Below are 23,992 nucleotides of genomic sequence, written 5' to 3'. Positions count from 1 at the left end.
TATGACAGAGCTCTGGGAACACTTACAATGAACCTGAAGGGAGTGAATGATTATACCCCAAAAGTCCCCTCTATTACATATTGGCTGAAATTAAAGTACTTTAAAATTGAAGAATGGAACAAGAAGAGCAATAAAAAATATGATGTAGAAATCGTGATTTGTTTTCCTTTTAAAATGAAATTTTAAAATGTATAGGATAACCCATTTAATTAGAGTGAGGCATGTCATTCTTTAACAACTGGGTTTTTTTGTTTGTTTGTTTTTATATTTATTTATTTTTGATAGAGACAGGGCACAAGTCGGGGAGGGGCAGAGAGAATGAGACACAGAATCTGAAGCAGGCTCCAGGCTCTGAGCTGTCAGCACAGCGCCTGATGTGGGGCTTGAACTCACAAACCATGAGATCATGACCTGAGCTGAAGTCAGACGCTTAACCGACTGAGCCACCCAGGCGCCCCAACAACTGGGGTTTTAATTAGAAAAAAAAAATTTTAATTTTAGAGAGTGCACACACATGAGTGGGGAAGGGGGAGAGAGAGAGAGAGAGAGGGAGGGAGGCGGGGGGTGGGGGGGGAGAGAGAGAGACAAAAAATCTTAAGCAGGCTCCATGCTCAGCACAGAGCCCAACGTAGGGCTCGATCCCATGACCCTGGGACCATGACCTGAGCCAAAATCAAGAGTCAGACGCCCAACTGACTAAGCCACCCAGGCACCCCTTAATTAGAAATTATTTCACTAATTAATCTTTTATTTCTCAAAGTATTCAAGGATAAAATTTGGTGTCCTTTCATTTTTCACTCCAAGAGGCAAATATTAATAGTACTAATTAGTTTGGATGTTTTCATCTATTTTTCCTCCCCATGACCTGTTCTAATGAACATAATATTACCAGGAGAATTCCAGCAAATCATCTCCTGTATATTTATCCACACATAAATTATATTCTCCAAGAGGCCAACCTTTTAAACCAATCAACCAATCAACCCAACCAACCTACCTGTCTAATAGTGTCAATATAGATTTAAAAACTGGTTCTCAATCACATTCATTCATTCCTGTTCTGATGGAGTTGCAGTCCTTTACAAGTACTTAATTAGTTTTAATATAATATGAAACAAAGTAGTGTTATAGTTCATTATAGGTAGTCATTCTTTTACCTGCTACAAAAAGCATAATAAAGTATACATACAAAAGTATAAAAACATAATGCAAAATATACATTTACACGCATCAGTCTCCATGTTGAAAGACAGGATTTCTTTAGGAACTGTTGCTGAGAGACTGAGATATTAAGAATACAATTATATTTAATCTAAATACAATTAACAACATACTAAACACAAGTGTTCTGAAGGGCTTTCCAAATATATTTCAGTGGCCTAATTCTTACAGGTTATAGCTTGAGTAAGCTTCTGATTGCTTGAGACCTCAGAAGTGATGGTTATAGTGACACAGGATGCATGCATTTTCATTTTTTTCCTTTCATTATAAATCAGGTTTAGTGGATACTCCTTTAGAAATTGGAACATTTTGAGTCTCCTGAAGAGCCTTGAGAGACATATTCTCAAAATTAAGGAACCTAGATAAACAAAGTTAAAAATACTTACTATATTTTGTTTGGGTATACATTCATTTCATATTCCCATTAATATATAATTGCTACATGATTAATATTCTCACAACAAAAAAGTGAAATATTTTACTGTAATGAAACACATCTGCAAATTGAGTCATTTGCCATTCTTTTATCTTCTGAAGCACTATGCTTAGAAATACTGTATCCTCAGTAGCTGATTTGTATGCAGAGGAGGAACTTGGCTAGATATAATCATTATTTGACAAATGCCATATGACCTTCTGTTTGGGGACTATCAAATCTCAAATTGGAAATGTTCATGACTACCCCTGGGATAAATCCAGCTGCCTGTTTTGGGTCCAGAACATTCACAAAAAAAAAAAAGAACAAGAAAAGGAAAAATGCAGCTGCCAACAAAACACCACCAAACCACTATAATAGTCTGCTAGAAGAGGGCTGAACAGGCCTTTATATTATTTGCACAATGGGACAACCTTTGAGTTGGAATGCTCAATCCTTGCAACTCCAAGACATCTGGATTTTTTTAACCTTCTCACATTGGATACAATCTAAGCAATATTTTTATATTTAGCTCATGTGTAATTTGCAAATTTTAGTGACTGAAATTGGAAAAGTATTAGTAATTTCCCAGTGGCTTTATAAATTGGTATTGGGCTGTAACCATTACCCAGGTTTTCTTAAATGTCAATTTACCCACTAGACTGGAAGCTCCTTAAGGGCAAGGGCCACCTGTGTATTATTCATCTTTGTGTCACGTCACCTAGAAGCTAGCAAATATTCAATAAATGTCCATTGAGCTGAACTGACCTTGGCTGACTAAGGATGTCATATACACAGAAATGGCAAGATTGTAGGCTGGCTTGACACAAAATTAATTTGGAAACTAAAAATGAACCGAAGACACATTGCCTGAGAGAAAACAGGCTCTCCCTGTATTCGTAATCTCAGGAATGTGGGTAAACTAAGTTTCCTTTAAACGCAGCACAAAGAGGCTGATATGCTAGTGTAACCTCTTTGAATTAGCTTTCCTGCACGACCTTATGCTTAGAAACTGATCAGGCTCCCAGTGTAGAGTGACACCCCTGATTAACACCATGACCTGAGGCCTCAGACCCAGGGGAAGGAGAAAACATACATATTTAGTCTACATCACCAAGGCAACACAGTCACTGTACCTCAGCATAGTAGGAAAAACAAGCACAGATGATGATGTTAAATATTTTTAAAGTGTTCCGTACACCCACTGTTAACAGTGGTTAGAAACAAGGATAAATTATTTCAGAAACCAGGCAATTAAAGGTTTTAACTTCTCTAATATGCGAGTGCTTTGTTTTCATTGCCATCACTCCATAGGCAATCTTGGTCAATTAACATTAACTTAGTACCAACAATAAAGGTTCAAAGTTCGGTTTTGACATCAGTGACTCAGATATTTTCTTCTTAAGAACACCAGGTGCTACAGGCCTCAAATAGGGCGTCTCATCCCTCAAATGGAAAGACATCTGACTTTGAAACCAGTAAGTCAGCATAACATGAGACCTGCTGAAGAAACATACCCGGAAAGAGGATTTATAAATGGGCTACTGAGGAACTATTTACACTTTTATACACCAGGAATACATAGGAAAATGTAACAATACGGAAAGTTGTAGGATATAACTGTCATAACAAAAGCAAATATTCTACAAAGAACTTCAAAAGGCTATAGAAAGTAAAATATCAGGGCACCTCTATGGGCTAGGAAAGATTTTGGCAGACATAAGCATTGTAACTAATGATGAAGCAAGAAAAATTCTCTAAGCCTTACCCCAGCCCAGATGAAATACTCCCCCAAAATTTCAACCTTCCTTTACTCTTATCCAAGTTCACCAAGAAACTTCCAGTTTCCTAATTGTTTACCCTAAGCAGACTTAGCACTATAGATGAACACATTTACATTCTAATGTGGGAATCTCCAAGTCTTACAAGTTTCATTTAGTGGGAGATGGTTTCTCAGTCTGAGGGTCAGACCCTGGATCTACAACCTTCACCTATGTTGTATCTTGGGAGGCCTAGCTGCAACAGCCAGCCAAATGGTCTCCCTCTTTTTACTATCCACCCTCACCTTTCTCACCAACTTCTAACTGTAACACAGGTCACCACAATCTTGTAAATGTCTGTATCCATCTGAAAAATAAAACCACATGTCACATATTTGTAAACAACCAAATGAAAATGGCTGAGACACTAGAACAGCGAGGTTATTAGGAAGAAATGCCTATTGTCACTATGTAAATTCATAACTGCTCCTTTAACTCCCAAAAGAGCTTACTTACTGTTCTTACTGAAATAAGTCCATGGCCTTCATATGCCACTTAGGATAGGACATACACGCTCTTTGGGGGAATACAGTAAGGACCCAAATCTGGAAGTTCTGGGCATCTGTGTAGTATGAGTTTACCAGCTTCAGGCCAGGGCACTAAATAAATTGAACCTGAATCTCTTCAAGCCTATCTGTATACAGGTCATACAGGGGACATAAAAACAAGTTAAATTACTTTACAGCGATACAATCAACAAAATCCAGAATGTGGGAGAAAACGCTGTAAGACAAAACAACCAGATTCCTTCAATAATTAATTTAAAGGGAAAATACAAAGGGAGACCTTCTAGATTAAGAGACTTAAATAAATAACAACTAAATGCAATATGTGGACCTTGTCTGGTACCAATTTCAAGCAACCAATGGTTAAAAAAATGAAAAAGAGAGGCAATCAAGTTCATTTGTCACATATTTAAACAAGATATTTGATCATATTAAGAAATAGTTCTTTTTTGGGGTGTGATAATATTTTAGGTGTAATGATGTTTTTAAAAAAATTTAGCTTTTAAAGATACATATTTAAGTTACTGTGGATAAAATGAGATATCTGGGATTTGCTTCAAAATAATCAGGGAGTAGGGTGGGGAAGGAGTAAATGAGATATAGATGAAGTAAGATTTGCCATGAATTGAAGCTGGGTGACGGATACAGAAAAGGTCCATTATACTACTATTCCCCACGTACTTTTATATATGCTTGGAATTTTCCATAATGAAAAGTTTAAAAATGACAACCAACCAAACAAAAAACACACACAAAAGAGAAGAGGCATTTCTAGGGTAATAGGAGAAAATTCCCAGTCCAGCTTCCAGCCCCATTAAGTAGCCAAATTCTCTGGGAGGTCGGCAGGTTCATCTACCAAGTCCTGCCCTTCAATTTTACATTATTGGCCTAAGAAAGGACATTAAGTTGTCTGAGTTTGATTACTTACCAGATACCTCTTAATGTCCAAGTCTGCTACCCAATTTTAACTGGACTTTAAGAAAAATTAAAATAATTTTTGAAGCTAACAGAATTTTAGCATCTGTTGAATTTATTCAGCATAACCACAGAGGTACTGTCTTCATGCTGTCACACACACAAACACAGATTCAGCACAATATCCATATTTAGCCATGTGCATTCCTTCTGAGGCTCATTTATATGTCTTCATATGCCACAGCCCATCATTTAAATAATGGATATTTTCAATGCCAATTCCTTTGTTGACTTTCTCACTGTGGAAGGAGAAAAGCACATAAACATATTGTTATGAATTTTTATAGGCTTACTTATGGTAAATATAATTCCGCGTGCATTGCTATTTTGCAATTATTGAGCCCCATGCAGGGAATTTATTTATTACATTAACGTTATTGACTACATTAAATGACATTACTCTGCTGCAGTTCCTGTCTTAAAATGATTCTAGTGATCTAACTAGTGGGCCTTATAGAAACAAAGTAATGATGTCACCATACCAGGAGAACATCAGAGTGTTGTAATTGACTGTGGAACAAAATTAACAGGATTAATTTGGTCATCAAATGAGTTCCAAGTGTTTCAATATATTGACTACATTTTGGTAAATATCTTTAATACTTCCTTAATAATCTATACTACTAGGTCAAAATAGAAGATAAATACCATGTGGTGCTGAACTGTGTCACGGTTTGTTTTTTTTTTAATTTTTTTTTCAACATTTATTTATTTTTGAGACAGAGAGAGACAGAGCATGAACGGGGGCAGAGAGAGAGGGAGACACAGAATCCGAAACAGGCTCCAGGCTCTGAGCCATCAGCCCAGAGCCCAACGCGGGGCTCGAACTCCCGGACCGTGAGATCGTGACCTGGCTGAAGTCGGACGCTTAACCGACTGCGCCACCCAGGCGCCCCATGTGTCACAGTTTTAAAAATTAGTAGCACAACATTCTTCCCCCCAATTAAAAATTTAAGTCATACTGAATAAAAAGTTCCTGGGGCACCTGTGGGGTTCACTCAGTTAAGCATCTGACTCTTGATTTCGACTCAGGTCATGACCTCATGGTGTGAGATGAGGCAGCATCAGGCTCTGCGCTGGGCACGGAGCCTGCTTGGGATTCTCTCTCTCCCTCTCCTTCTGTCCCTACTCCCGCATCCACACGCAAGCGCGTGCGTGTATACCTTCTCTCACAAACAAAAAAAAATTTTGTTATTTCCTAAAATACCACACACATACATATAAAACAGCTGTGTTGGCACCCGGTTCTTTTCAGAGTGCTTAAGAAAGAATGCAATCCTGGAGACAAAATAGGTTTCAATGGCTTCCGAAGTGTCAGGAAAAATCAGAAACGAGGCTTCTGTGCTTAAGTATTTGTAAGATATGATATGAATGACAGCAAATTTCACCTGTAATTCTGATGCTTCCCGCATAGGTTACCCTTTCTCAAAAGCCAAGGGGGCCTAATGTGAGACTTACATATCTTCTGCAGACATCTTCATGACTCCAACACACAGAGCATGCTGTTTTCCTTCTGCCATGATTGCCTGAAAACACACAGCTAAGAAAACTATCAAAATGCCTTGGAGAGGGGGTATCAAACAATGATCACGTTACTAGTTAAGCCACTTTGAACCCATCTTGTATCCTCACCCAGACCATCAACTCAATTGAGGGCAGGGACCTAGCAGAGTCTGTGGGCACACTGTAAATATTCAATAAATGCTAAATGAATGAATCTAATAATCATTCTTGGTTTTTAAGTTAAATGTTAATACCATAACCCAATGCCAACAAAACCAAAATAAGACCTGCAAAAAAGATAAAATTTTTCATGTAAATATTAAAAACTGTGAAATAAATAAACACGATTTGTTCTAATGTTGTAATCAATGAATGCCGATTTTATGTAATGGACACATTTTTTTTTTAACGTTTATTTATTTTTGAGACAGAGAGAGACAGAGCATGAACGGGGGAGGGTCAGAGAGAGAGGGAGACACAGAATCTGAAACAGGCTCCAGGCTCTGAGCTGTCAGCACAGAGCCCGACACGGGGCTTGAACTCACAGACCGCGAGATCGTGACCTGAGCCAAAGTCGGCCGCTTAACCAACTGAGCCACCCAGGTGCCCCATGGACACATTAAAATAATAATTATACCCCCAGTCTATCTGTAACAACCCAGTGTATGTTTCAACCTTTCTAGAACAACCAAAATGTTCCTGGTTATCATTTGAAGCATTTAGAATGTTACACATTGCAGTACATATTTTACAAAGCAAAATTCCCAGGGTACACAGTATCTCCCTGCACTAGTTTTGCAACTATCTAAAAGTCTGTAATTGTTTCAAAATAAAAATTACTTTAAAAGCAAAGGTTAGGCACTTGAAAATTCTTCCATTTAAGAGAATCTCCAGAACTATAAACCTACAACACTTAGAAAAGTCAAAAAACATTAAAAAGAAAACCTGTCCTCACAAAATACTTTTCTCCATCTCATTTTCAATTCATAGACTCAGCGTTCCAAAAATATTTGAGCACCTATTATGTGACCAGTATCTCTGTCGACACAAGCTGTTCCTAAGGTACCAACATACACCTTATACAATCTACCCCTTAAACATAACTGCCACAACAGAGGACACTGGGCAGTGTCGGGAGACTAGACAATCTCCTTCAAGTACAGGACACACTCTTAAACCCACTCCAATGGCCTTCCCACTCTACAGTGATTTCCCTATACCTACCAAGTATTTTCTCAACCTGACGCAAATGGCCCCTTTATGACAAAAGAGAAGATCTCCTCCTCTCCAGACTAGTTGACAAAAACCTATTTGATCTAGAATATAGCTAAACACCACTGTAGAAATGAAAATTATGCAAAATTACTCAGTTACATCATGAGTTTTAAGGACTATCTGAAACTTTAACATTTCTCTTTGAGAAAATATGTTCTGAGGCCCAAACATCCAACTTAAAAATGATCTGTAATATAAAAGTTGGGGATTGTCAGTATTTCCCACTACCCACTTCTAACACTCCACCTGGTGCCTAAGCTATTTTCCCTTGTGAGTGCTTTTACTCCAGTATATATGGATAAGCCAACTATAAAAGTAGCAAGCTGATGGGGGCGCCTGGGCGGCTCAATCAGTTAAGCATCCCACTTTGGCTCAGGTCATGATCTTGCGGTTTGTGAATTTGAGCCCCACGTCGGACTCTGTGCTGACAGCTCAGAGCCTGGAGCCTGCTTCAGATTCTGTGTCTCCCTCTCTCCCTGCCCCTCCCCTGCTAACGCTCTGTCTCTCTCTCTTAAAAATAAACATTAAAAAAAATGTTTTAAAGTAGCAAGCTGATGTCTAAAGAAGTGATCCAATCATATCATATATAGCCTCTCCATTAATAATCTAGAGTTTCAGGGGTGCCTGGTGGCTCAGTCAGTTAAGTGTCCAACCCTTGATTTCAGCTCAGGTCATGATCTCACAGTTCGTGGGTTTGAGCCCCGCATCGGGCTCTGTGCTAACAGCATGGGACCGGCTTGGAATTCTCTCTCTCCCTCTCTCCCTGCCCCTCCCCTACTTGCACACACACACACTCTCTCTCAAAACAAATAAATAAACATTTTAAAAAATAATCAAGTTTTATACTGTGTCCTGAGTCTGATAACATTGGGCAGTAACTGGGCCGGAATGCAGCTGGGACTTCTTATTACTTGTTCCCATTTAACTTCTAAGATGGGACATAGAAATGATGTTATTTCCCACACATTGAAACGCAACAAGAAAGGCTGAAATGATGTTTTTTCCCACATCTTGAAATGTAACAAGAAAGTCATGAGGCAACAGTAGCGGTAACCTCCAGAAAAGTACACCTAATCTTCTCTTGGGTGATAGATCTTCCAGTAATGACAAAAATACTGTGAATACATTTTTCAGCAGTTATAGCCTGGGAAGGATACAACAACTGTATCTACTGCAGCAGGGTAAAGTTGAGCTCCAGGAGAAGTTAAGCCTGGACACATGATATTTGCTCCACTGAGAACAAATTTGATGGCTCCTTTATCAACCTGCTGGTGTGGCAGGATAAAAGGATCTAGAAGAAAAGAAATACATCACATAAATTAATGAGACTAATGACTCAACAGAAAAAGGCAAAGGACATGAGCAAATATTTCCCAAAATTACAGTATTCTGAAAAATGCAAAATAAAACTGAAATACCATCCTTCATTTATCAAGTTGATAAATATTTTTAACAAAAGTAATTCCCAGTGCTTGCAAGAGTTTAGGAAAACTAGCATTTTCATACACTGCTAGAAGGCTTATAATGGAGCACAACTTTTCTTTAGGACTACGTGGCAACATGTATCAACAGCCTTGAAAAGGTTCATACTCTTTGACTTGGTAATTCTCTTTCTAGGACTTTATCCTAAGAAAACATTAGAGATATACAATATATTTAGGCAGAAATATAATCATTGCAGCACTATTATTTACAATAAAAATAAACTGGAATCAACCTCAATGTCCAACAATGAAGAGATAAATGACTTAAGGTATGTCTATAGTACGTATATAATAGAACAATACTTTTGGAAAATATGTATTACTCTGGGAAATGTTCATAATATAATGTTAAGAGGAAAAAAGTAAAATAAAAAAAATACCAAAGAGATCAGTGGTTGCTAGGGAGTGAGAGGAGAAAAAGCAGGAAGGGACAAATAAGTGGAGCAGAGGACTCTTAGGGCAATAAATTATACTATGATACTATCATATGACAGTATCATAGTGATACTGTAACAATGGATACATGACATTATGCATTTGGTAAAACCCACCAAATGTACAATGCAAAGAATGAACCCTAATGTAAACTATGGACTTTGGTTAATAATAATGAATTGATATTGGTTCATCAGTCATAACAAATGCATGACACCAAAGAATAATAAGGGAAGGGTGGTAGGAAGTATATGGGAACTCTTTTTTCTGCTCCATTTTACAACTGCCCTAAAAAATAAAGTCAATTAATTAAAAGCTATTTAACGGAGAGCCCAATTTAAAAAGGAAAAAATATTTTTAAAAAAGGAAAAAATATATAAACACACATACACAATATAGGAAATAATTGGATGGAAGTACACCAACATACTAACCATGGTTATCTCTAGGTCATAGGAATACAGGTGATCTTATTTCTGCACTTTCCAATTCTCTAGAATGAACACAAATTCCTTTTATAATCCCAAAAAATTTATTTGTGTGTGTGTGTGTGTGTGTGTGTGTGTGTGTGTGTGTCATAATCTAAGGATTAAAGGATCCCTGAAAGATTCAAAACAATGGCTGGGCAGGGGCGGGGGGGGGCAGCAGGGATTTTTTAGACCTCTCAGGGCTTTCTAGGAATATTAATAATTGGTAAAATTCATTCACTTTAATGTCTTACCACTAGCCCTCCCACTATTCAGAGAATAAGTATTTTTTCTACCAAGACTACATATTAATTTAAACATCTTATTGAAAAAAAGAAACCTGAAACAAACATAATTTGTTTTCTAGTTCTCCATCCTCGTTAATACCTGCCCTTTAATAATAATGATGATGATGATGATCTTGAGCATGATGATGATAATATACAGTAGCAGTGGACAGTTACTTAACAATTACTACATCATTACAATGGCTATCATATATTGAGCCATTACTGTGTTCCAGGCATTGCATGCACGAATCTCATTTAATCCTCACAATCCTGGGAGATATGATATACAATGTATCCATTTTTTTAAAAGATAAGGAAATATAGCTTAAGGAGTGCCTGGCTGGCTCAGTGGGTAGACCATGCAATTCTTGAAGTTGGGGTTGTGAGTTCAAGCCCTGTGTTGGGTGTAAAGATTATTTAAAAATTAAAAAAAAATCTTTAAAAAAAAAAAAAGAAAGAAAAGGAAATAAGGCTTAAACAAGTGATGACCTGTTTAAGTGGCCTGGCATAAGTGACACACACTGGAAATTGAACCCAGGTCTGCCTAACTCCAAGTATGCTTTTAACCACCATATTATCCTGCTTCTTGCACATCAATAACTTTAGGATGTTCTAAAAGGTTGGTTCCCAGCAAAATATTATTAAATAGGAACACCCTTCTATTCCAACTTATTATGCAAATGCTTAACATACAGAAAAACCATTAAGAATAGTTTGATGAAGGGGTGCCTGGGTGGCTCAGTCAGTTGAGCGTCCAATTTCAGCTCAGGTCATGATCTTGCCCTTCAGAGTTCCAGCCCTGCGTTGGGCTCTGTGCTGACAGCTCAGAGCCTGGAGCCTGTTTCAGATTCTGTGTCTCCCTCTCTCTCTCTCTGCCCCTCCCCTGCCTGTGGTGTAAGTGTGTGTCTCTCTCTCTCAAAAATAAACAAACATCAAAAAATGAAAAACAAAGAATAGTTCAATGAATACTTGGACGCCACCCACTGAGATTGAATAATTGTTCATTAACGCTTTGCTCTGTTTGCTTTATCTCTATTTATGCACACACATTTTGTCCTCTACCATTTGAAATTTCAAACATAATGCTTCACCATAAATAAGCACATATCACCTAAAAATAGTCATTCTCCTACATAACCACAATACTATTATCATACCTAAAACTGTAACAATAGTCCCACAATATTGTCTTATAGCCAAACCATATTCAGAGTTCCCCCCAAGAGCCCTAAGAAAGTGTTCTTTATCTTTTTTGTGGGGGAAGGGGGAGGGCTTGAATTTTGCTTTTCAAACCAGGATCTAATCTAGATTCATGCAATACATTTGAGTACTTTGTCTCTGTCCTCTTTTAGTTGAGTAGGAATTAACGTCACCAGAATATTTTCATTTTAAACTTTTTCCACTGCATCAGGACTCAGTTTCTCTCCAATGTACTTTTTTAACCTGATGAAATCAATACTTAGTCAAGTAATTGTAAATAATTCTTTATAAATACTAAAATGATTCACCTCTTTTAAGATTTGCCTCACTGCTCCAGACTTCTGCTCCACCATGTAATTCAAAATTTATCTCATCTTACCAAAAACCAAACTCATTAAGTTACCACTACCACCTACACAGCCTTCCAGTCACTCCCCTTCTTTCTGCCTCTTGGCTAGAATGCCAGAAAGACACTGGTTTGAAAAGCAGAAATTTTAACTTCACAGTTGAAAACCTCTTGTGCACCAGGTTTTTATCTCCTTTGAGTTTTCTTTTGTAATGTACTCAATCTAACAATGTGCAAATGTAGGTATGTAACAAACATTATTTTGTTTCACAACAGCTGACCTTGCCACCCAACTAACAATAACTGGGACTACCGCAATTAGCCAATGCTTTCCCTTAGATAGAGTTAATCTCTAGGAGGCATATCTAGATACGAATTTAAAAAACGGAAGTGCTCACAGCACTTATCACAGTCTGTGAATAAACATTCATGTAATGATCTAATTGTCTATTCTTCCAACTAGACTGTGAGCTTCATAAGGACAGCGACCATGTCTGCCTTTGCTTCCCATCATATTCTCAGTACCTAGCTCGGTACCTGACACATAGAAGTTCAATAAATACTTGCTGAATGAATGAATGAATGTTCTTTCTTGGCCTTTCTGGACCGCATAATGAGAGAATTTGCATTTTTCAGATTTACCACAAGACGGGGATTCATTTTAGTTTTATACCCCATATCACCTAGTATTAATAAATAAGTTAAGTACCAGAAGTCACTTTCAACTCTCCTTATATCTTTCCATATCCCCAAATATGTATTTTCTAACAAGACTTACATTTGTGAAGTAACCTTAGGGTTGGATAAAAAGGCCCTTCTCTTTGTCTAAAAAACAGTAATTCTCCATTTACTGTAAGGATTTCTATATGTTCATGGCTGTAAGACAAATGTCACAAAGTACCAAGTTAGATATTTTCTTCGAAAAATGAATATACCAAACACCCTTTAAATAATAACAAATATGAAACATATATATACAAAGATACAGCAGCCTCTTTTTAATTTCATTAAATATCCAGGCAAAAAAAAACATTATTTAAATTGTTTCATCTACCATACCAGTCCAGTAGAAAAAAAAATTTTTTTTGACCTACTGTAATTGTATTTCACATTTTATTATTTTAATTTCATTGTTAGGTAATTCAATAAAACAAATATTTACAGTACAAACTGAAATAAATTAAATCCAAGTCTGAATAAAAACATTTAACTCTTTAATAAAACAATTAGTACACAAAGCCACATTTTTCACAAACATGAAGAAACACTTGACAGTACGAATATTGTTTTAGAATTATTCTATTTATCTGCTCCTATAATTAATCTACCAATGGTTAATGTGACAATAATTCCATTTTTTATGAGTGCAATCTAATCATACAATATTAAGCTATTCTGAGCTGTGCATAGAGATAAATAAAGACTTACCATCGAACCATTTTGACAGGATCTTTCTTAGGCATGATTTGATTAAGCCATGGTTCAATACCCGGAAATTGCTCTATCAATTGGTTCTTAATACCCTTTATAACTGAGGTTTTCAACTGGATGCAGTTAGACACGTTTTCTTTTTCATCAAATCTGTCAAATGATTTTTGCAAGGAAAAAAAAGGGATTTCTAAGCAAAAATATCAGAATAGCTAAAAATATTGTTTTAATTAGTCATCTATTCCCAAGTATTTAGATGTCTAAAATAATTATGAAATAAATTGTTTTAACATAATTTCCCTTTTATTCTGTCCAGCACAAAACCAGTGTCTTAATACAATATTAAACTGTCATGTATACACAATGAAGGGGAGGGGCAGGTGGGAGGATGTGAGGCATATTTCACATTATAATCTGTAATCAGCTACACAAATGCCCTTCTTGGAAAACCCTACTCAATTCTACCCAGGAAGAAACAGTTTCCCACCTATAACAAAACCTGTGTACAAAAAAAACAAAAACAAAAACAAAAAAAAGTAAAATAAAAAAACCCTCGAGCATTGAAATACAAAAGACCAACCCAAATAAAACCTAGGCAATTAGCCCCTGCTAGGCTATGTAATCTGCTGAGATTTTTTTTTTAAGTGATGACGATGACTTCTAAGATTTCTATTTATTTTTGCTCAAAATGTCATGCACAAAACCCACCTTCCTTTGCCCATGTTCCCCCTTTGCTTTTTGCGTCTACCAAATCTGGAAGGCAAACCCACTAAGTAGGTTCCCAAAGAATTTTTGTCTTCCTTATACTGAGTAGCCTATGGGGCAATCACGCTATTTTCAAGACAAGGTTAATCTGGCAGCTAGGCAAATAGGCATGACAGGCCGCTTGCTTCCTGTCACCCAGACTCCTTCACTCCCATGACCCAGGAAGTCAAGCCTTCCCTTATTCAGTTCATAACTAATAAACATATGGCAGTGAGTGCAGGGCTCTCCTCTCAGCTAAAGAGGATACACCCTTAAATCACAGTACAAGGATGTGATTGGTAGAACCCTAGGGATGGCGATAGGACTGGGAGAGGAGGCAAAAGAAAAAGAGGAGTAAGGAAAAAGAAAACGAGGGTGGGAAGATCAAAACCCGACTGAAGATTAGGGATGGAAAGCTTAAATGTTGCAAGTTGCCAGTAAGAGCATAGTACTCTAGAAAACCTTAGTGAGTAAGGATGGCAGGGGCGGGGGAGAGAGAAAGAGGTTCTTTGCTCTCGCCCTCTTCCCCACCCCCACCCCACCGACTTTGTGAGCAGCCAGTGGAGCCCACAGCATGTCCTTACTTCTTGAACATGATCCAAGGTGAAGGGGGCGACGATAGGGAAGGGCCCGGAATGGGGGGGAAAAAATGAATTAGCAAGGGTCCGGCAGATCCCTTGACACGAGGAAGGCCGGCACTGACAGTCAAGAGCTGTTGTCGTTATCCGGAAAGGGAGACAGACAGCCGCACTTTACGGTTCTCAGTGAAATTTGACTACTTCCGCTCCTCTGAACACGTCGGCATTTTTGCCGACTCTTTTGGGGCTACCGATTCCTCTCCAGAGAGGAGAGCTGGAAGGGCGGGACTAGAAAGGGAAGAAGAGATAGAGCAAACATTCTGGTTGCAGGAAGAGAAGAATGAAGGGGGCGGGGAAGTCAACCAAGGCAGCATTTATGGCAGTTGCGTCAGTTACGGGCTCCTCAAAGGGTCAAGAGTGTTCCGTGTTTGGTTGCTACCTGCTGTTAACCTAAGCAATTTCTTTAATGGGAACGATTTTTGTTCCCCGAAACAACCGAATGGACTGGTGCTTACCGACCACCGGGAACCCAGGCAAGCCTCACGGCATCTTGTTAATGTACTGGTGGGCTTGCCAGGTTTAGCAAACAAAAATACAGGACATCCAATTTTTGAATTTCAGGTAAACAGTGAATTTGTTTGTTTGTTTGTTTGTTTTAGTTTGACTGCACCTCATGCGATTTTGGGGACATACTTATATTTTTAAAATTTCTTTGTTATCTGAATTTAATTGGACGTCCTGTATTTTAATCGGGCAGCCACACTCACCAGCCATAGTGAGGTGACCACATAGAATTATTCATTCGGTTGTTGTCCCCTGTCTCATCCCCATACCTATAAATTGGGCTATACCTCAAGGGAGGTAATTTCCTTGTCGATAAAATGGTCTCTAGGCAAGTAATACAAGATTAATTTTTTTAATGTTTATTTATTTTTGAGAGAAAGAGAAAGCGCGCATGTGTGCATGAGCAGGGGAGGGGCAGGGAGAGGGAGAGAGAGAATCCCAGGCAGGTTCTGCGCTGTGGTTGCAGAGCCCGAGGGGACTGGGGTGGGGGGAGTGATTCAGTTCCAGGAACTTTGAGATCCTGACCTCAGCCCAAATTAAGAGTGGGACGCTTGGGGTGCTTGGGTGGCTCAGTCGGTTGAGTGGCTGCCTTCCTCTCAGGTCATGATCTCACGGCTCCTGAGTTTGAGCCCCGCATCAGGCTCTGTGCTGACAGCTTGGATCCTGGAGCCTACTTCAGATTCTGTGTCTCCCTCTCTCTCTCTCTCTGTCCCTCCCCCACTGATGCTTGCTCTCTGTCTCTCAACAAATAATAAAACATTAATTTTTTTTTAAAGAGTGGGACACTTAACTATGCAACCCAGGCACCCTCAGACTAATCCAATTGAAGAGATAATAGTTAGGGCCACCTGGGTGGCTCAGTCAGTTGAGCGACAAACTCTTGATTTCGGCTCAGGTCATGATCTCGATTGGTGAGATGAGACTTGAGCCCTGAGTGGAGCTCTGTGCTGACAGCTCCCGGTCTGCTTGGGATTCTCTCCCTCTCTCTCTGCTCCTCCCCTGCTTTCCATCTGTCTCTCTCTCTCTCTCTCTCTCTCCAAATGAATAAATAAACTTTATTTAAAAAGAGAGGTAACAGTTAAACACGTTTTACTAGTGTAACTTCAAAAAAAAAAAAAGTGAATCAGGGGATGCCTGGGCGGGTCAGTCAATTAAGCAGAGGTTAAGCAGACTGACTGGAGATCCCAGCTCAGGTCTTGATCTCAGGGTTGTAAGTGCAAGCCCCGTGTTGGGCTCCACATTGGGCATAAAGCCTACTTTTTAAAAAATAGCCAAGAAACTATAGAAACATACAAAACCTAACTAAACAGACACCACCCCAGGTGGTGGAGTGGATTTGCACTCACATGTAAAACAAACAAACCAGTCTCCAGGGAGCAAATAGTATATATTGGGGAGATAGGCACTTAGAGCAATCACAACAAATGTATGTATTTGAATTGTACAACTAACTCGCTTTTCCTGGATTCTATGGTAAGAACGATCTTCTAATTATAATTTAGCTTCTCATGAAGACCTGCCTGGCAAGAATTCGCTATTTTCAAATCCTCATGAACAATTGTTCATCTTTGTAAATTAATGAACTGTCATTTTGGTTTATACATCAGTCTCTTGTCAACTTCCTTAGCGTGACTCCACATTCCTGGCATCAATCAACTCTATGACATTTAGAATATTGAGTTTATGAACATGTAAAACTGAAGCCCAGACCCCAAGCTGTGGTTGGTGCTACACTGTCAGGCTTCTTGCCAAATAGCTTTCCTCTCCTGGCACATCACCCTGGGAGCCTGCCATGTAACAACAAATAACATTAAAACAAATAAACAGGTATTAAGTGGTTTGAGATGAGTGTAAAAAAGATCATACTGAGGGCTCCTGGCTGGCTCAGTCAGTAGAGCATGCAACTCTTGATTTCGGGGTTGTAGGTTCAAATGCCACGTTGGGTGTAGAGATTACTTAAAAATCTTTAAAAAAATACAGTTTGTTTTCTTAGACAGGTGAAACATATTTCAAGATTTATTAGCTTTATGGCTTTGGGAAAGTTGCTTTATTTCTCTGAGAAATTGTCATAGATCTTTAAAACGGGAATTGTGGGGGCGCCTGGGTGGTTCAGTTGGTTAAGTGTCCAACTCTTGATCTCAGCTCAGGTCTTGATCTCAGGGTCATGAGTTCAAGCCCTGCATTGGGCTCTGTGCTGGCAAAAAAAAAAACCAGTTAAATATTTGCAGTGCTAGGAATAATAGCTTTTAATTCTATAAAATTATTCATACTCTATCCAAATTATGACAAATCTCATATCCATGGGAATAGATATATTCCCATGTACAATATGTACATATATATTTTAATCCACTTTCATACACTCTGATAATCACAGAAACTGAATCTGAATTATGACAAATGCTAAATTAGGTCACTAGCATTAATGAGATATTTAGTTCTGTATATGTGCATGAATACCTTCATTCATGACCCACCTACACAGATACATAAAGAGAACCCAATTTTCACTGTAATGTGTTTTTGGTTTTGTGTTGTAAGTGGTATCATCATAAAGTGGATTTTGTTTTTCCAAGGCTATATAATTGGGGGTTTGGTCCTGACAAAAGACTTATCTTCAAATAAATCATTGCTATAACAATATGTCACAAAAGAATACCTCATACTAAACCTCTTCAAAAATTAAAATAATGAGGGGTGCCTGGGTGGCTTAGTTGGTTAAGCGGCCGACTTCGGCTCAGGTCATGATCTCACGGTCCGTGAGTTCGAGCCCCGCGTCGGGCTCTGTGCTGACAGCTCAGAGCCTGGAGCCTATTTCAGATTCTGTGTCTCCCTCTCTCTGACCCTCCCCCATTCATGCTCTGTCTCTCTCTGTCTCAAAAATAAATAAACGTTAAAAAAAAAATTTTAAATAATGAACTTCATTTATTCATGCAATAAGTATTTATGAAGGACTTTCACATTTTAGTCAAACATGCTCCTCTGTGCTGTAATTTGTGCACGAATGTTGCACACAACTTATGAGGTGCTTCAACGTACATACAGCATAAGACACAGAAAACCCAAGTCTATCATATCACACGTTTTACTAAAACAAATAACCTAGCCATAATAAACATTAAATGCTTCGCAATGGTATTTGCCCCCTTAAATTTACGAAAGGATTTTACAGGGTCATCTTGACACAAAGCTCTAAAATGGTGCTAGGGGAAGTTTGCAGTAAGACCGCCTCGCGTTCTTCATAAGCTTCCTTAAGCAATGAGTCTGGCACCAAAACCATTCAGAGCAGCCGGTAAAGAGGGGGTTCCTTAGGAGCTAGGCCACAGTTTGGAACACTGGAGAAGCGGCTCTTACTGCAAGAAAGAATTGGGTCACTGCCAGACCCCTGCTGGGCCTCACATCTCTCAGAATCTACAATCTGTGAGGGTCCCTGGGTGGCTTAATCGGTTAAGCATCCAACTTCGGCTCAGGTCATGATCTCACCCCGTGTCGGGCTCTGTGCAGACAGCTCAGAAGCTGGAGCCTGCTTGGGATTCTGTGTCTCCCTCTCTCTCTCTGCCCCTCCCCCGCTTGCACTCCGTCTCTCAAAAATAAATAAAACATTAAAAAACATCTACAGCCTGTGATGTCTTCCATTAAGGTCATTTTCCCCACAAACTGCCTCTCAGCCTTACACCTTAGAGCTCTCTGCAGTCTGGCTTTGATCCCCCACTAGGGTAGGGCACACCTAAGAGTCGCACCAATATGGCAGCTCCTGCCTCCAGGGCCAAATACAGGAAAATTTGGAGAGAGCTGAGAGCCCTCTATTTATCGGAAGAGTGTTAGGACTAACAATCTTGCCAAACTTGTGATAAGTCAAACTCACCATGCCTCATTCACATCTTTGTTTTCCTCTGTCACTGTCATGTTTGTAAGCACCCAGTTCAACTTATTTGCTTTGTGACCTTGGGCAAGTGACTTGAACAGACTGTGTCTGTCTTCTCATCTATACAATAAAGGCTCTATTTGATGAGGTTGCTGTGAAGATAAAATGAGCTAATTCATGCAAAGCATTCTTAGTTATTATTGTCAATATTTTTTTAAAGTAAGCTCTACACCCAGCACATTTCTTGAACTCAAGAACCTGAGATCAAGGGGTACCTGGATGGCTCAGTGGGTTAAGCGTCTGACTTCCGTTCAGGTCATGATCTTGCTGTTTCTGAGTTTGAGCCCCGCATCAGACTCTCTGCTGTCAGCGTGGAGCCTGCTTCAGATCCTCAGTGTCCCTCTCTTTCTGCCCCTCCCCCACTTTCACTCTCACGCTCTCTCTCAAAAATGAACTTAAAAACAAAAAAGACCCTGAGATCAATAATCCCATGCTCTACCAACTGAAGCAGCCAGGTGCCCCTATTATTATTATTAAATTACTATATCGGTGTTGTTTTCCCCATATTCCTCTGTGCTTTCTACCTGATCTCTCATTTCTACCTTAACTTCAGGTCCTTCTGCTGTGGCTCCTAGAACACCATTCCATGACTAACAAATTCTCCTACCATCCTCTCCAACTCATCCCTGAATATTCACGGCTTTCCCATGAGGATGGAGCTTCCCTTACTGCCCTTTGAAGTGAAAACCATTTGTACCAACACATGTGTGTACCGCAGAGTCAGGAGCTGAGGTGGGAATCCTCCTCCAACCACATTACAACTTCCAGATAATTCCTCCTTCACCCTCAGGTGAAAAACCCTGATTCTTCCTCTAAGTTTCATACCATTTGGTTACACCTCAACACCTTCACTGATTCATTGAAGATCCTGGCATCTGGTCCACAGCCTTTCCTCTCCACCCTAGAGTTGTTAAACACTGCAAGAGAAAAAGCACATGGTTGAATAAATTGGTACTGCTCTGAATTTCTGGTTTCCAATCACAAATGGATCCTCAGCATTCCTGGGGAATCCTTTCCTGCTTTCAGCCCACTCTTATTGTCTCCGATGATTCTTTAAAAACTTCTGAATTCTCAGAACTCCCACTCCTCAGCAGCCCCTTCAGTCTTATCAAATAACTCACCTCTTTTTTTTTAATTTTTTTTTATTTATTCATTTTTGAGAGACAGAGCATGATCAGGGGAGGGGCAGACAATAATGACAATAATAATAGGCAACGCCTATTGAGTACTTACCCTGTGCCTGGCACTGTTGCAAGTGCTTTCATATATTAACTCATTTAACTCTCGGAGTGACTTTATAAAATGAATACTATTATTATTTCCATTTTACAAATGAGGAAACTAAAGAAAAAGGAGGTTAAGTAACTCGCCCAAGATTATGAAGCTATGAAGTACCAGAATCTGGATTTGAACCCAAGTAGTGCTCTCTAAATCACAACAGTTCAAGTCCTCCCCCTTGCCCTGCCCTGCCCTGCCCCGCCCCACCCCACCCTCCTGGGCTCTTTCCTTCCTTCCCTTCCATCCCCATAGGTAATAACTGGTGATGGTTTTGTGTGTATCATTCCAGAAATTTTTTGCTGTGTTTACATATATAGGTAAACATAGGTAGGATCATACTATGCATGCTATTTTGCTTTTGCTTTTTTTACTTTATGGGTGAAATATATCTTGGAGATTTTCCTATGTCAGATTATAGATGATAGGTACACAGTACTTCATTGCTTTTGATGGCTATAGAGCATTCCACAGTATGTATGTACCATAATTTATTTAACTAGTCTCTTCTGATAGTCATTTAGGCACTGACAAGAGGATTGAAGGGTAGGACGGACCCATAGAACTCCAATGCTCTTCAGAACTTCTACTGGCCTCCCATTACGAGGGGTCAGGGCCCTGTGCTCTAACACTTATCTTAACCTCAAAAGTCCTCAACTGAGGAGCCCGGGTGGCTCTTACGATTAAACATCCGACTTTGACTCAGGTCATGATCTCCTGGTTCATGGGTTCAAGCAGTGCATTGGGCTCTCTGCTGCCAGCGCAGAGCCTGCTTCAAATCTCTCTTTCTGCCCCTCCCCTGCTGGTTCTCTCTCTCCAAAATAAATATATAAACTTTTTTTTAAAAATCCTCAACTGGGGCGCCTGGGTGGCTCAGTTGGTTAAGCGGCCGACTTCGGCTCAGGTCATGATCTCGCGGTCCGTGGGTTCAAGCCCCGCGTCGGGCTCTGTGCTGACAGCTCAGAGCCTGGAGCCTGCTTCCGATTCTGTGTCTCCCTCTCTCTCTGCCCCTCCCCCGTTCATGCTCTGTCTCTCTCTGTCTCAAAAATAAAAATAAAAGGTTAAAAAAAATTTTTTGAAAAAAAAATCCTCAACTGCACACCAGGAGGTCACTGGGAACCCCATACACAGCCCTGCCCCTCACAGAAGTCAAGAATAAACTCATACACTGGGACTAAAACCACACCTCTTGGAGGTTTTCACCCACTGTCAACAGTACTCAAAAGGGGGCCCAGAGTGGGGCAAATTTCAAGCCTCCCCACACTTCCTCACCTCTATCAACAAGAGTCAGGTGGGAGCACAGATACCCAGTGCTCCCTACCACCTCACCATCACTATCTACCTTGAATCCACCAGGGACTGCTCTCATTACAACATCTATCTCCACTTACGTCAGTCCCGTAAGAAGACCCAGACTCCCAAGTCACCCCTCATCCCACCCACTCTGATCTCTGTGGCTCTGTGCATCTCCCTTCCTGTCCCCATCTCCCAATCTGCAGTCTTCTCACCTCAGTAAATGGCAATTCCATCCACCTATTTTCTTGGGTCAAAAATCATCTAAGTCCTCCCTCTCACACCCTACATCTAGTCCATCAGCAAATACTATCACCTTTGTTTTCAAAATATATCCAAAATCTGGGGAGACTGGCTCAGTTGGCAGGGCATGCAACTCTTGATCTCAGGGTCGTGAGTTTAAGCCCCACATTGGACCTAGAGCTTACATTAAAAAATATATATAGGGGCGCCTGGGTGGCTCAGTCGGTTAGGTGTCTGACTTCGGCTCAGGTCATGATCTCATGGTTTGTGGGTTCGAGCCCCGCATCGGACTCCGTGCTGACAGCTCGGAGCCTGAATCTCTCTCAGATTCTGTCTCCCTTTTTTCTGCCTCTCCCCCTCTTGCATGCCCTCTCTCTCTCTCTCTCTCTCTCAAAAATAAATAAACATTAAAAATTTTAAAAACATATATATACATATGTATATACAGTACATATATATCTTTATCCAAAATCATCACTTCTCACATACCTCTACCACTGCGACTTGGTCAAATCTGCTATCATCTCTCACCTTGACTACTAAACTAGCTTCTCAGTTTCCCTTCTTCCTTCCACTCTCGTGCCTGCCGCCACCTTACAGTCTACTTTTTACACAGCAGATAGGGTGAACCTTTTAAAACCTAATTCAGATGGGGCGCCTGGGTGGCTCAGTCAATTAAGCTTCTGACTTTGGCTCAGGTCATAATCTCACCTTTCATGAGTTGAAGGCCCACATCCAGTTGTCTGCTGTCAGCCCGGAGCCCACTTCGGATTCTCTGTCTCCCTCTCTCTGCCCCTCCCCCACTCGTGTGTGCCCTGTCTGTCTCTCTCTCAAAAATAAGTAAGCATTAAAAAAAAAAAAAAACATAAAACATAAGTCAGATCATGTAACTCTCCTGCTTAAAACTCCAGGTGGCTTCCCATCTCAGTTATAATAATGTCCAAGGTCATCACCATGCCCTGAAGCCCCTATGCGATCTGGCCCTCAGTCATCCCTCCATGTCATCTAGTGCTACTCTCCCCTTCCTGCACTGTGCTCCAACCACAGTGGCCCTCCTGCTTTTCCACGAGAATGCCGAGCATGGTCTATATTGTTCTCAGAGCCTGTCGTTTTTTTCACTGGTCCTCAGATGAACAGGACTAAATTAATCATAATCCTTGATTAATGACACATTCTCCTTATTAATCCAAGTATAGCTCAATTTTAGTTATTTTTAATAACGTAGTAAGTATCCATGAACCCAATAACCAAATCTGACTACATGGCCCCCAATCTCATTCCCCTGCCTCTACCCCACCCCCCAACCAAGGCGAAGAACCATCATCCTGAATCTGGCGTTCATCACTCTGTGGCACTCTATTTAATACAATTTTTTTTAAGTTTATTTATTTTGAGAGAAAGACAGCACGAGTGGGGGAGGAGCAGAGAGAGAGGAGAGAGAGAGAATCCCAAACAGGCTCTGAGCCGCCAGCACAGAGCTCAATTTGGGGCTTGATCAAACCCAGGAAGTCATGAGATCACAACCTGAGCCAAACTAAGAGTCAGACGCCTAACCGACTGAGCCACCCAGATGCTCCTAATACAATTCTATTGTACTTATTTACATGTTTGTGAGTGTGTATGTGTGTGTCCATACATACATGTATAGATATATCATTCTTAAAAATGTATTTTTATTATCTTTACTTTTTAATAAAAAGATTATTAGACTATATGTACTCTTTCAGAGCATAATTTTTCCCCTCAATATTTAATTTTCTAAGACTCATCCACATATATTTGCACATTGCTGTGGTTCACTCATTTTGGTTGTTGTGTAATATTTCACTGTGTGTATAACACTTCGGGGTCTTTGCACTTTGCTCCCTCTAGAGTGTGCTTCTCTCAGATATCCATGTGACTCCCTCCCTCACTTTCTCCATGCCATTCCTCAAATATTACCTTATCCTAATACTATCTAAAATAGTGTTCCATTTTGGGGCTGCCTGGGTGGCTCAGTTGGTTA

General features: G+C 39.8%; 1 protein-coding gene across 2 annotated transcripts; it reads right to left on the bottom strand.

Moving 5' to 3' along the window:
• Positions 1-1,032: 1,032 nt before the first annotated feature.
• Positions 1,033-15,015, bottom strand: MCTS1 (MCTS1 re-initiation and release factor). 2 transcript variants are annotated; one of them, XM_043569794.1, is made up of 6 exons: positions 14,074-14,267; positions 13,366-13,518; positions 12,716-12,813; positions 8,873-9,006; positions 6,396-6,463; positions 1,033-5,176 (listed from the first exon to the last, which is right to left on the bottom strand). In XM_043569794.1, the coding sequence occupies exons 1-6, from the start codon at positions 14,085-14,087 to the stop codon at positions 5,095-5,097; spliced, it is 549 nt and encodes a 182-aa protein (XP_043425729.1). In that variant the 5' UTR covers positions 14,088-14,267; the 3' UTR covers positions 1,033-5,094. The 2 variants fall into 2 exon arrangements, with proteins under 2 accessions (XP_043425729.1, XP_043425730.1); XM_043569795.1 differs by lacking the exon at positions 14,074-14,267 and adding an exon at positions 14,694-15,015 and having other exon boundaries at positions 4,975-5,176.
• Positions 15,016-23,992: the final 8,977 nt, after the last annotated feature.

Source organism: Prionailurus bengalensis, chromosome X, assembly GCF_016509475.1.
Source record: "Prionailurus bengalensis isolate Pbe53 chromosome X, Fcat_Pben_1.1_paternal_pri, whole genome shotgun sequence".
Taxonomy (NCBI): domain Eukaryota; kingdom Metazoa; phylum Chordata; class Mammalia; order Carnivora; family Felidae; genus Prionailurus; species Prionailurus bengalensis.
The sequence above is the reverse complement of the archived record's forward strand: the minus strand, read 5'-3'. Positions and strand labels throughout refer to the sequence as shown.

Coding starts and splice junctions, on each gene's coding strand:
- MCTS1 (XM_043569794.1), bottom strand. Junction 9,007..12,715: donor CCTAAGGTTACTTCACAAAT/GTAAGTCTTGTT, acceptor CTTTTCTTCTAG/ATCCTTTTATCCTGCCACAC. Junction 6,464..8,872: donor CTGCAGTAGATACAGTTGTT/GTATCCTTCCCA, acceptor GTGTGTTTTCAG/GCAATCATGGCAGAAGGAAA.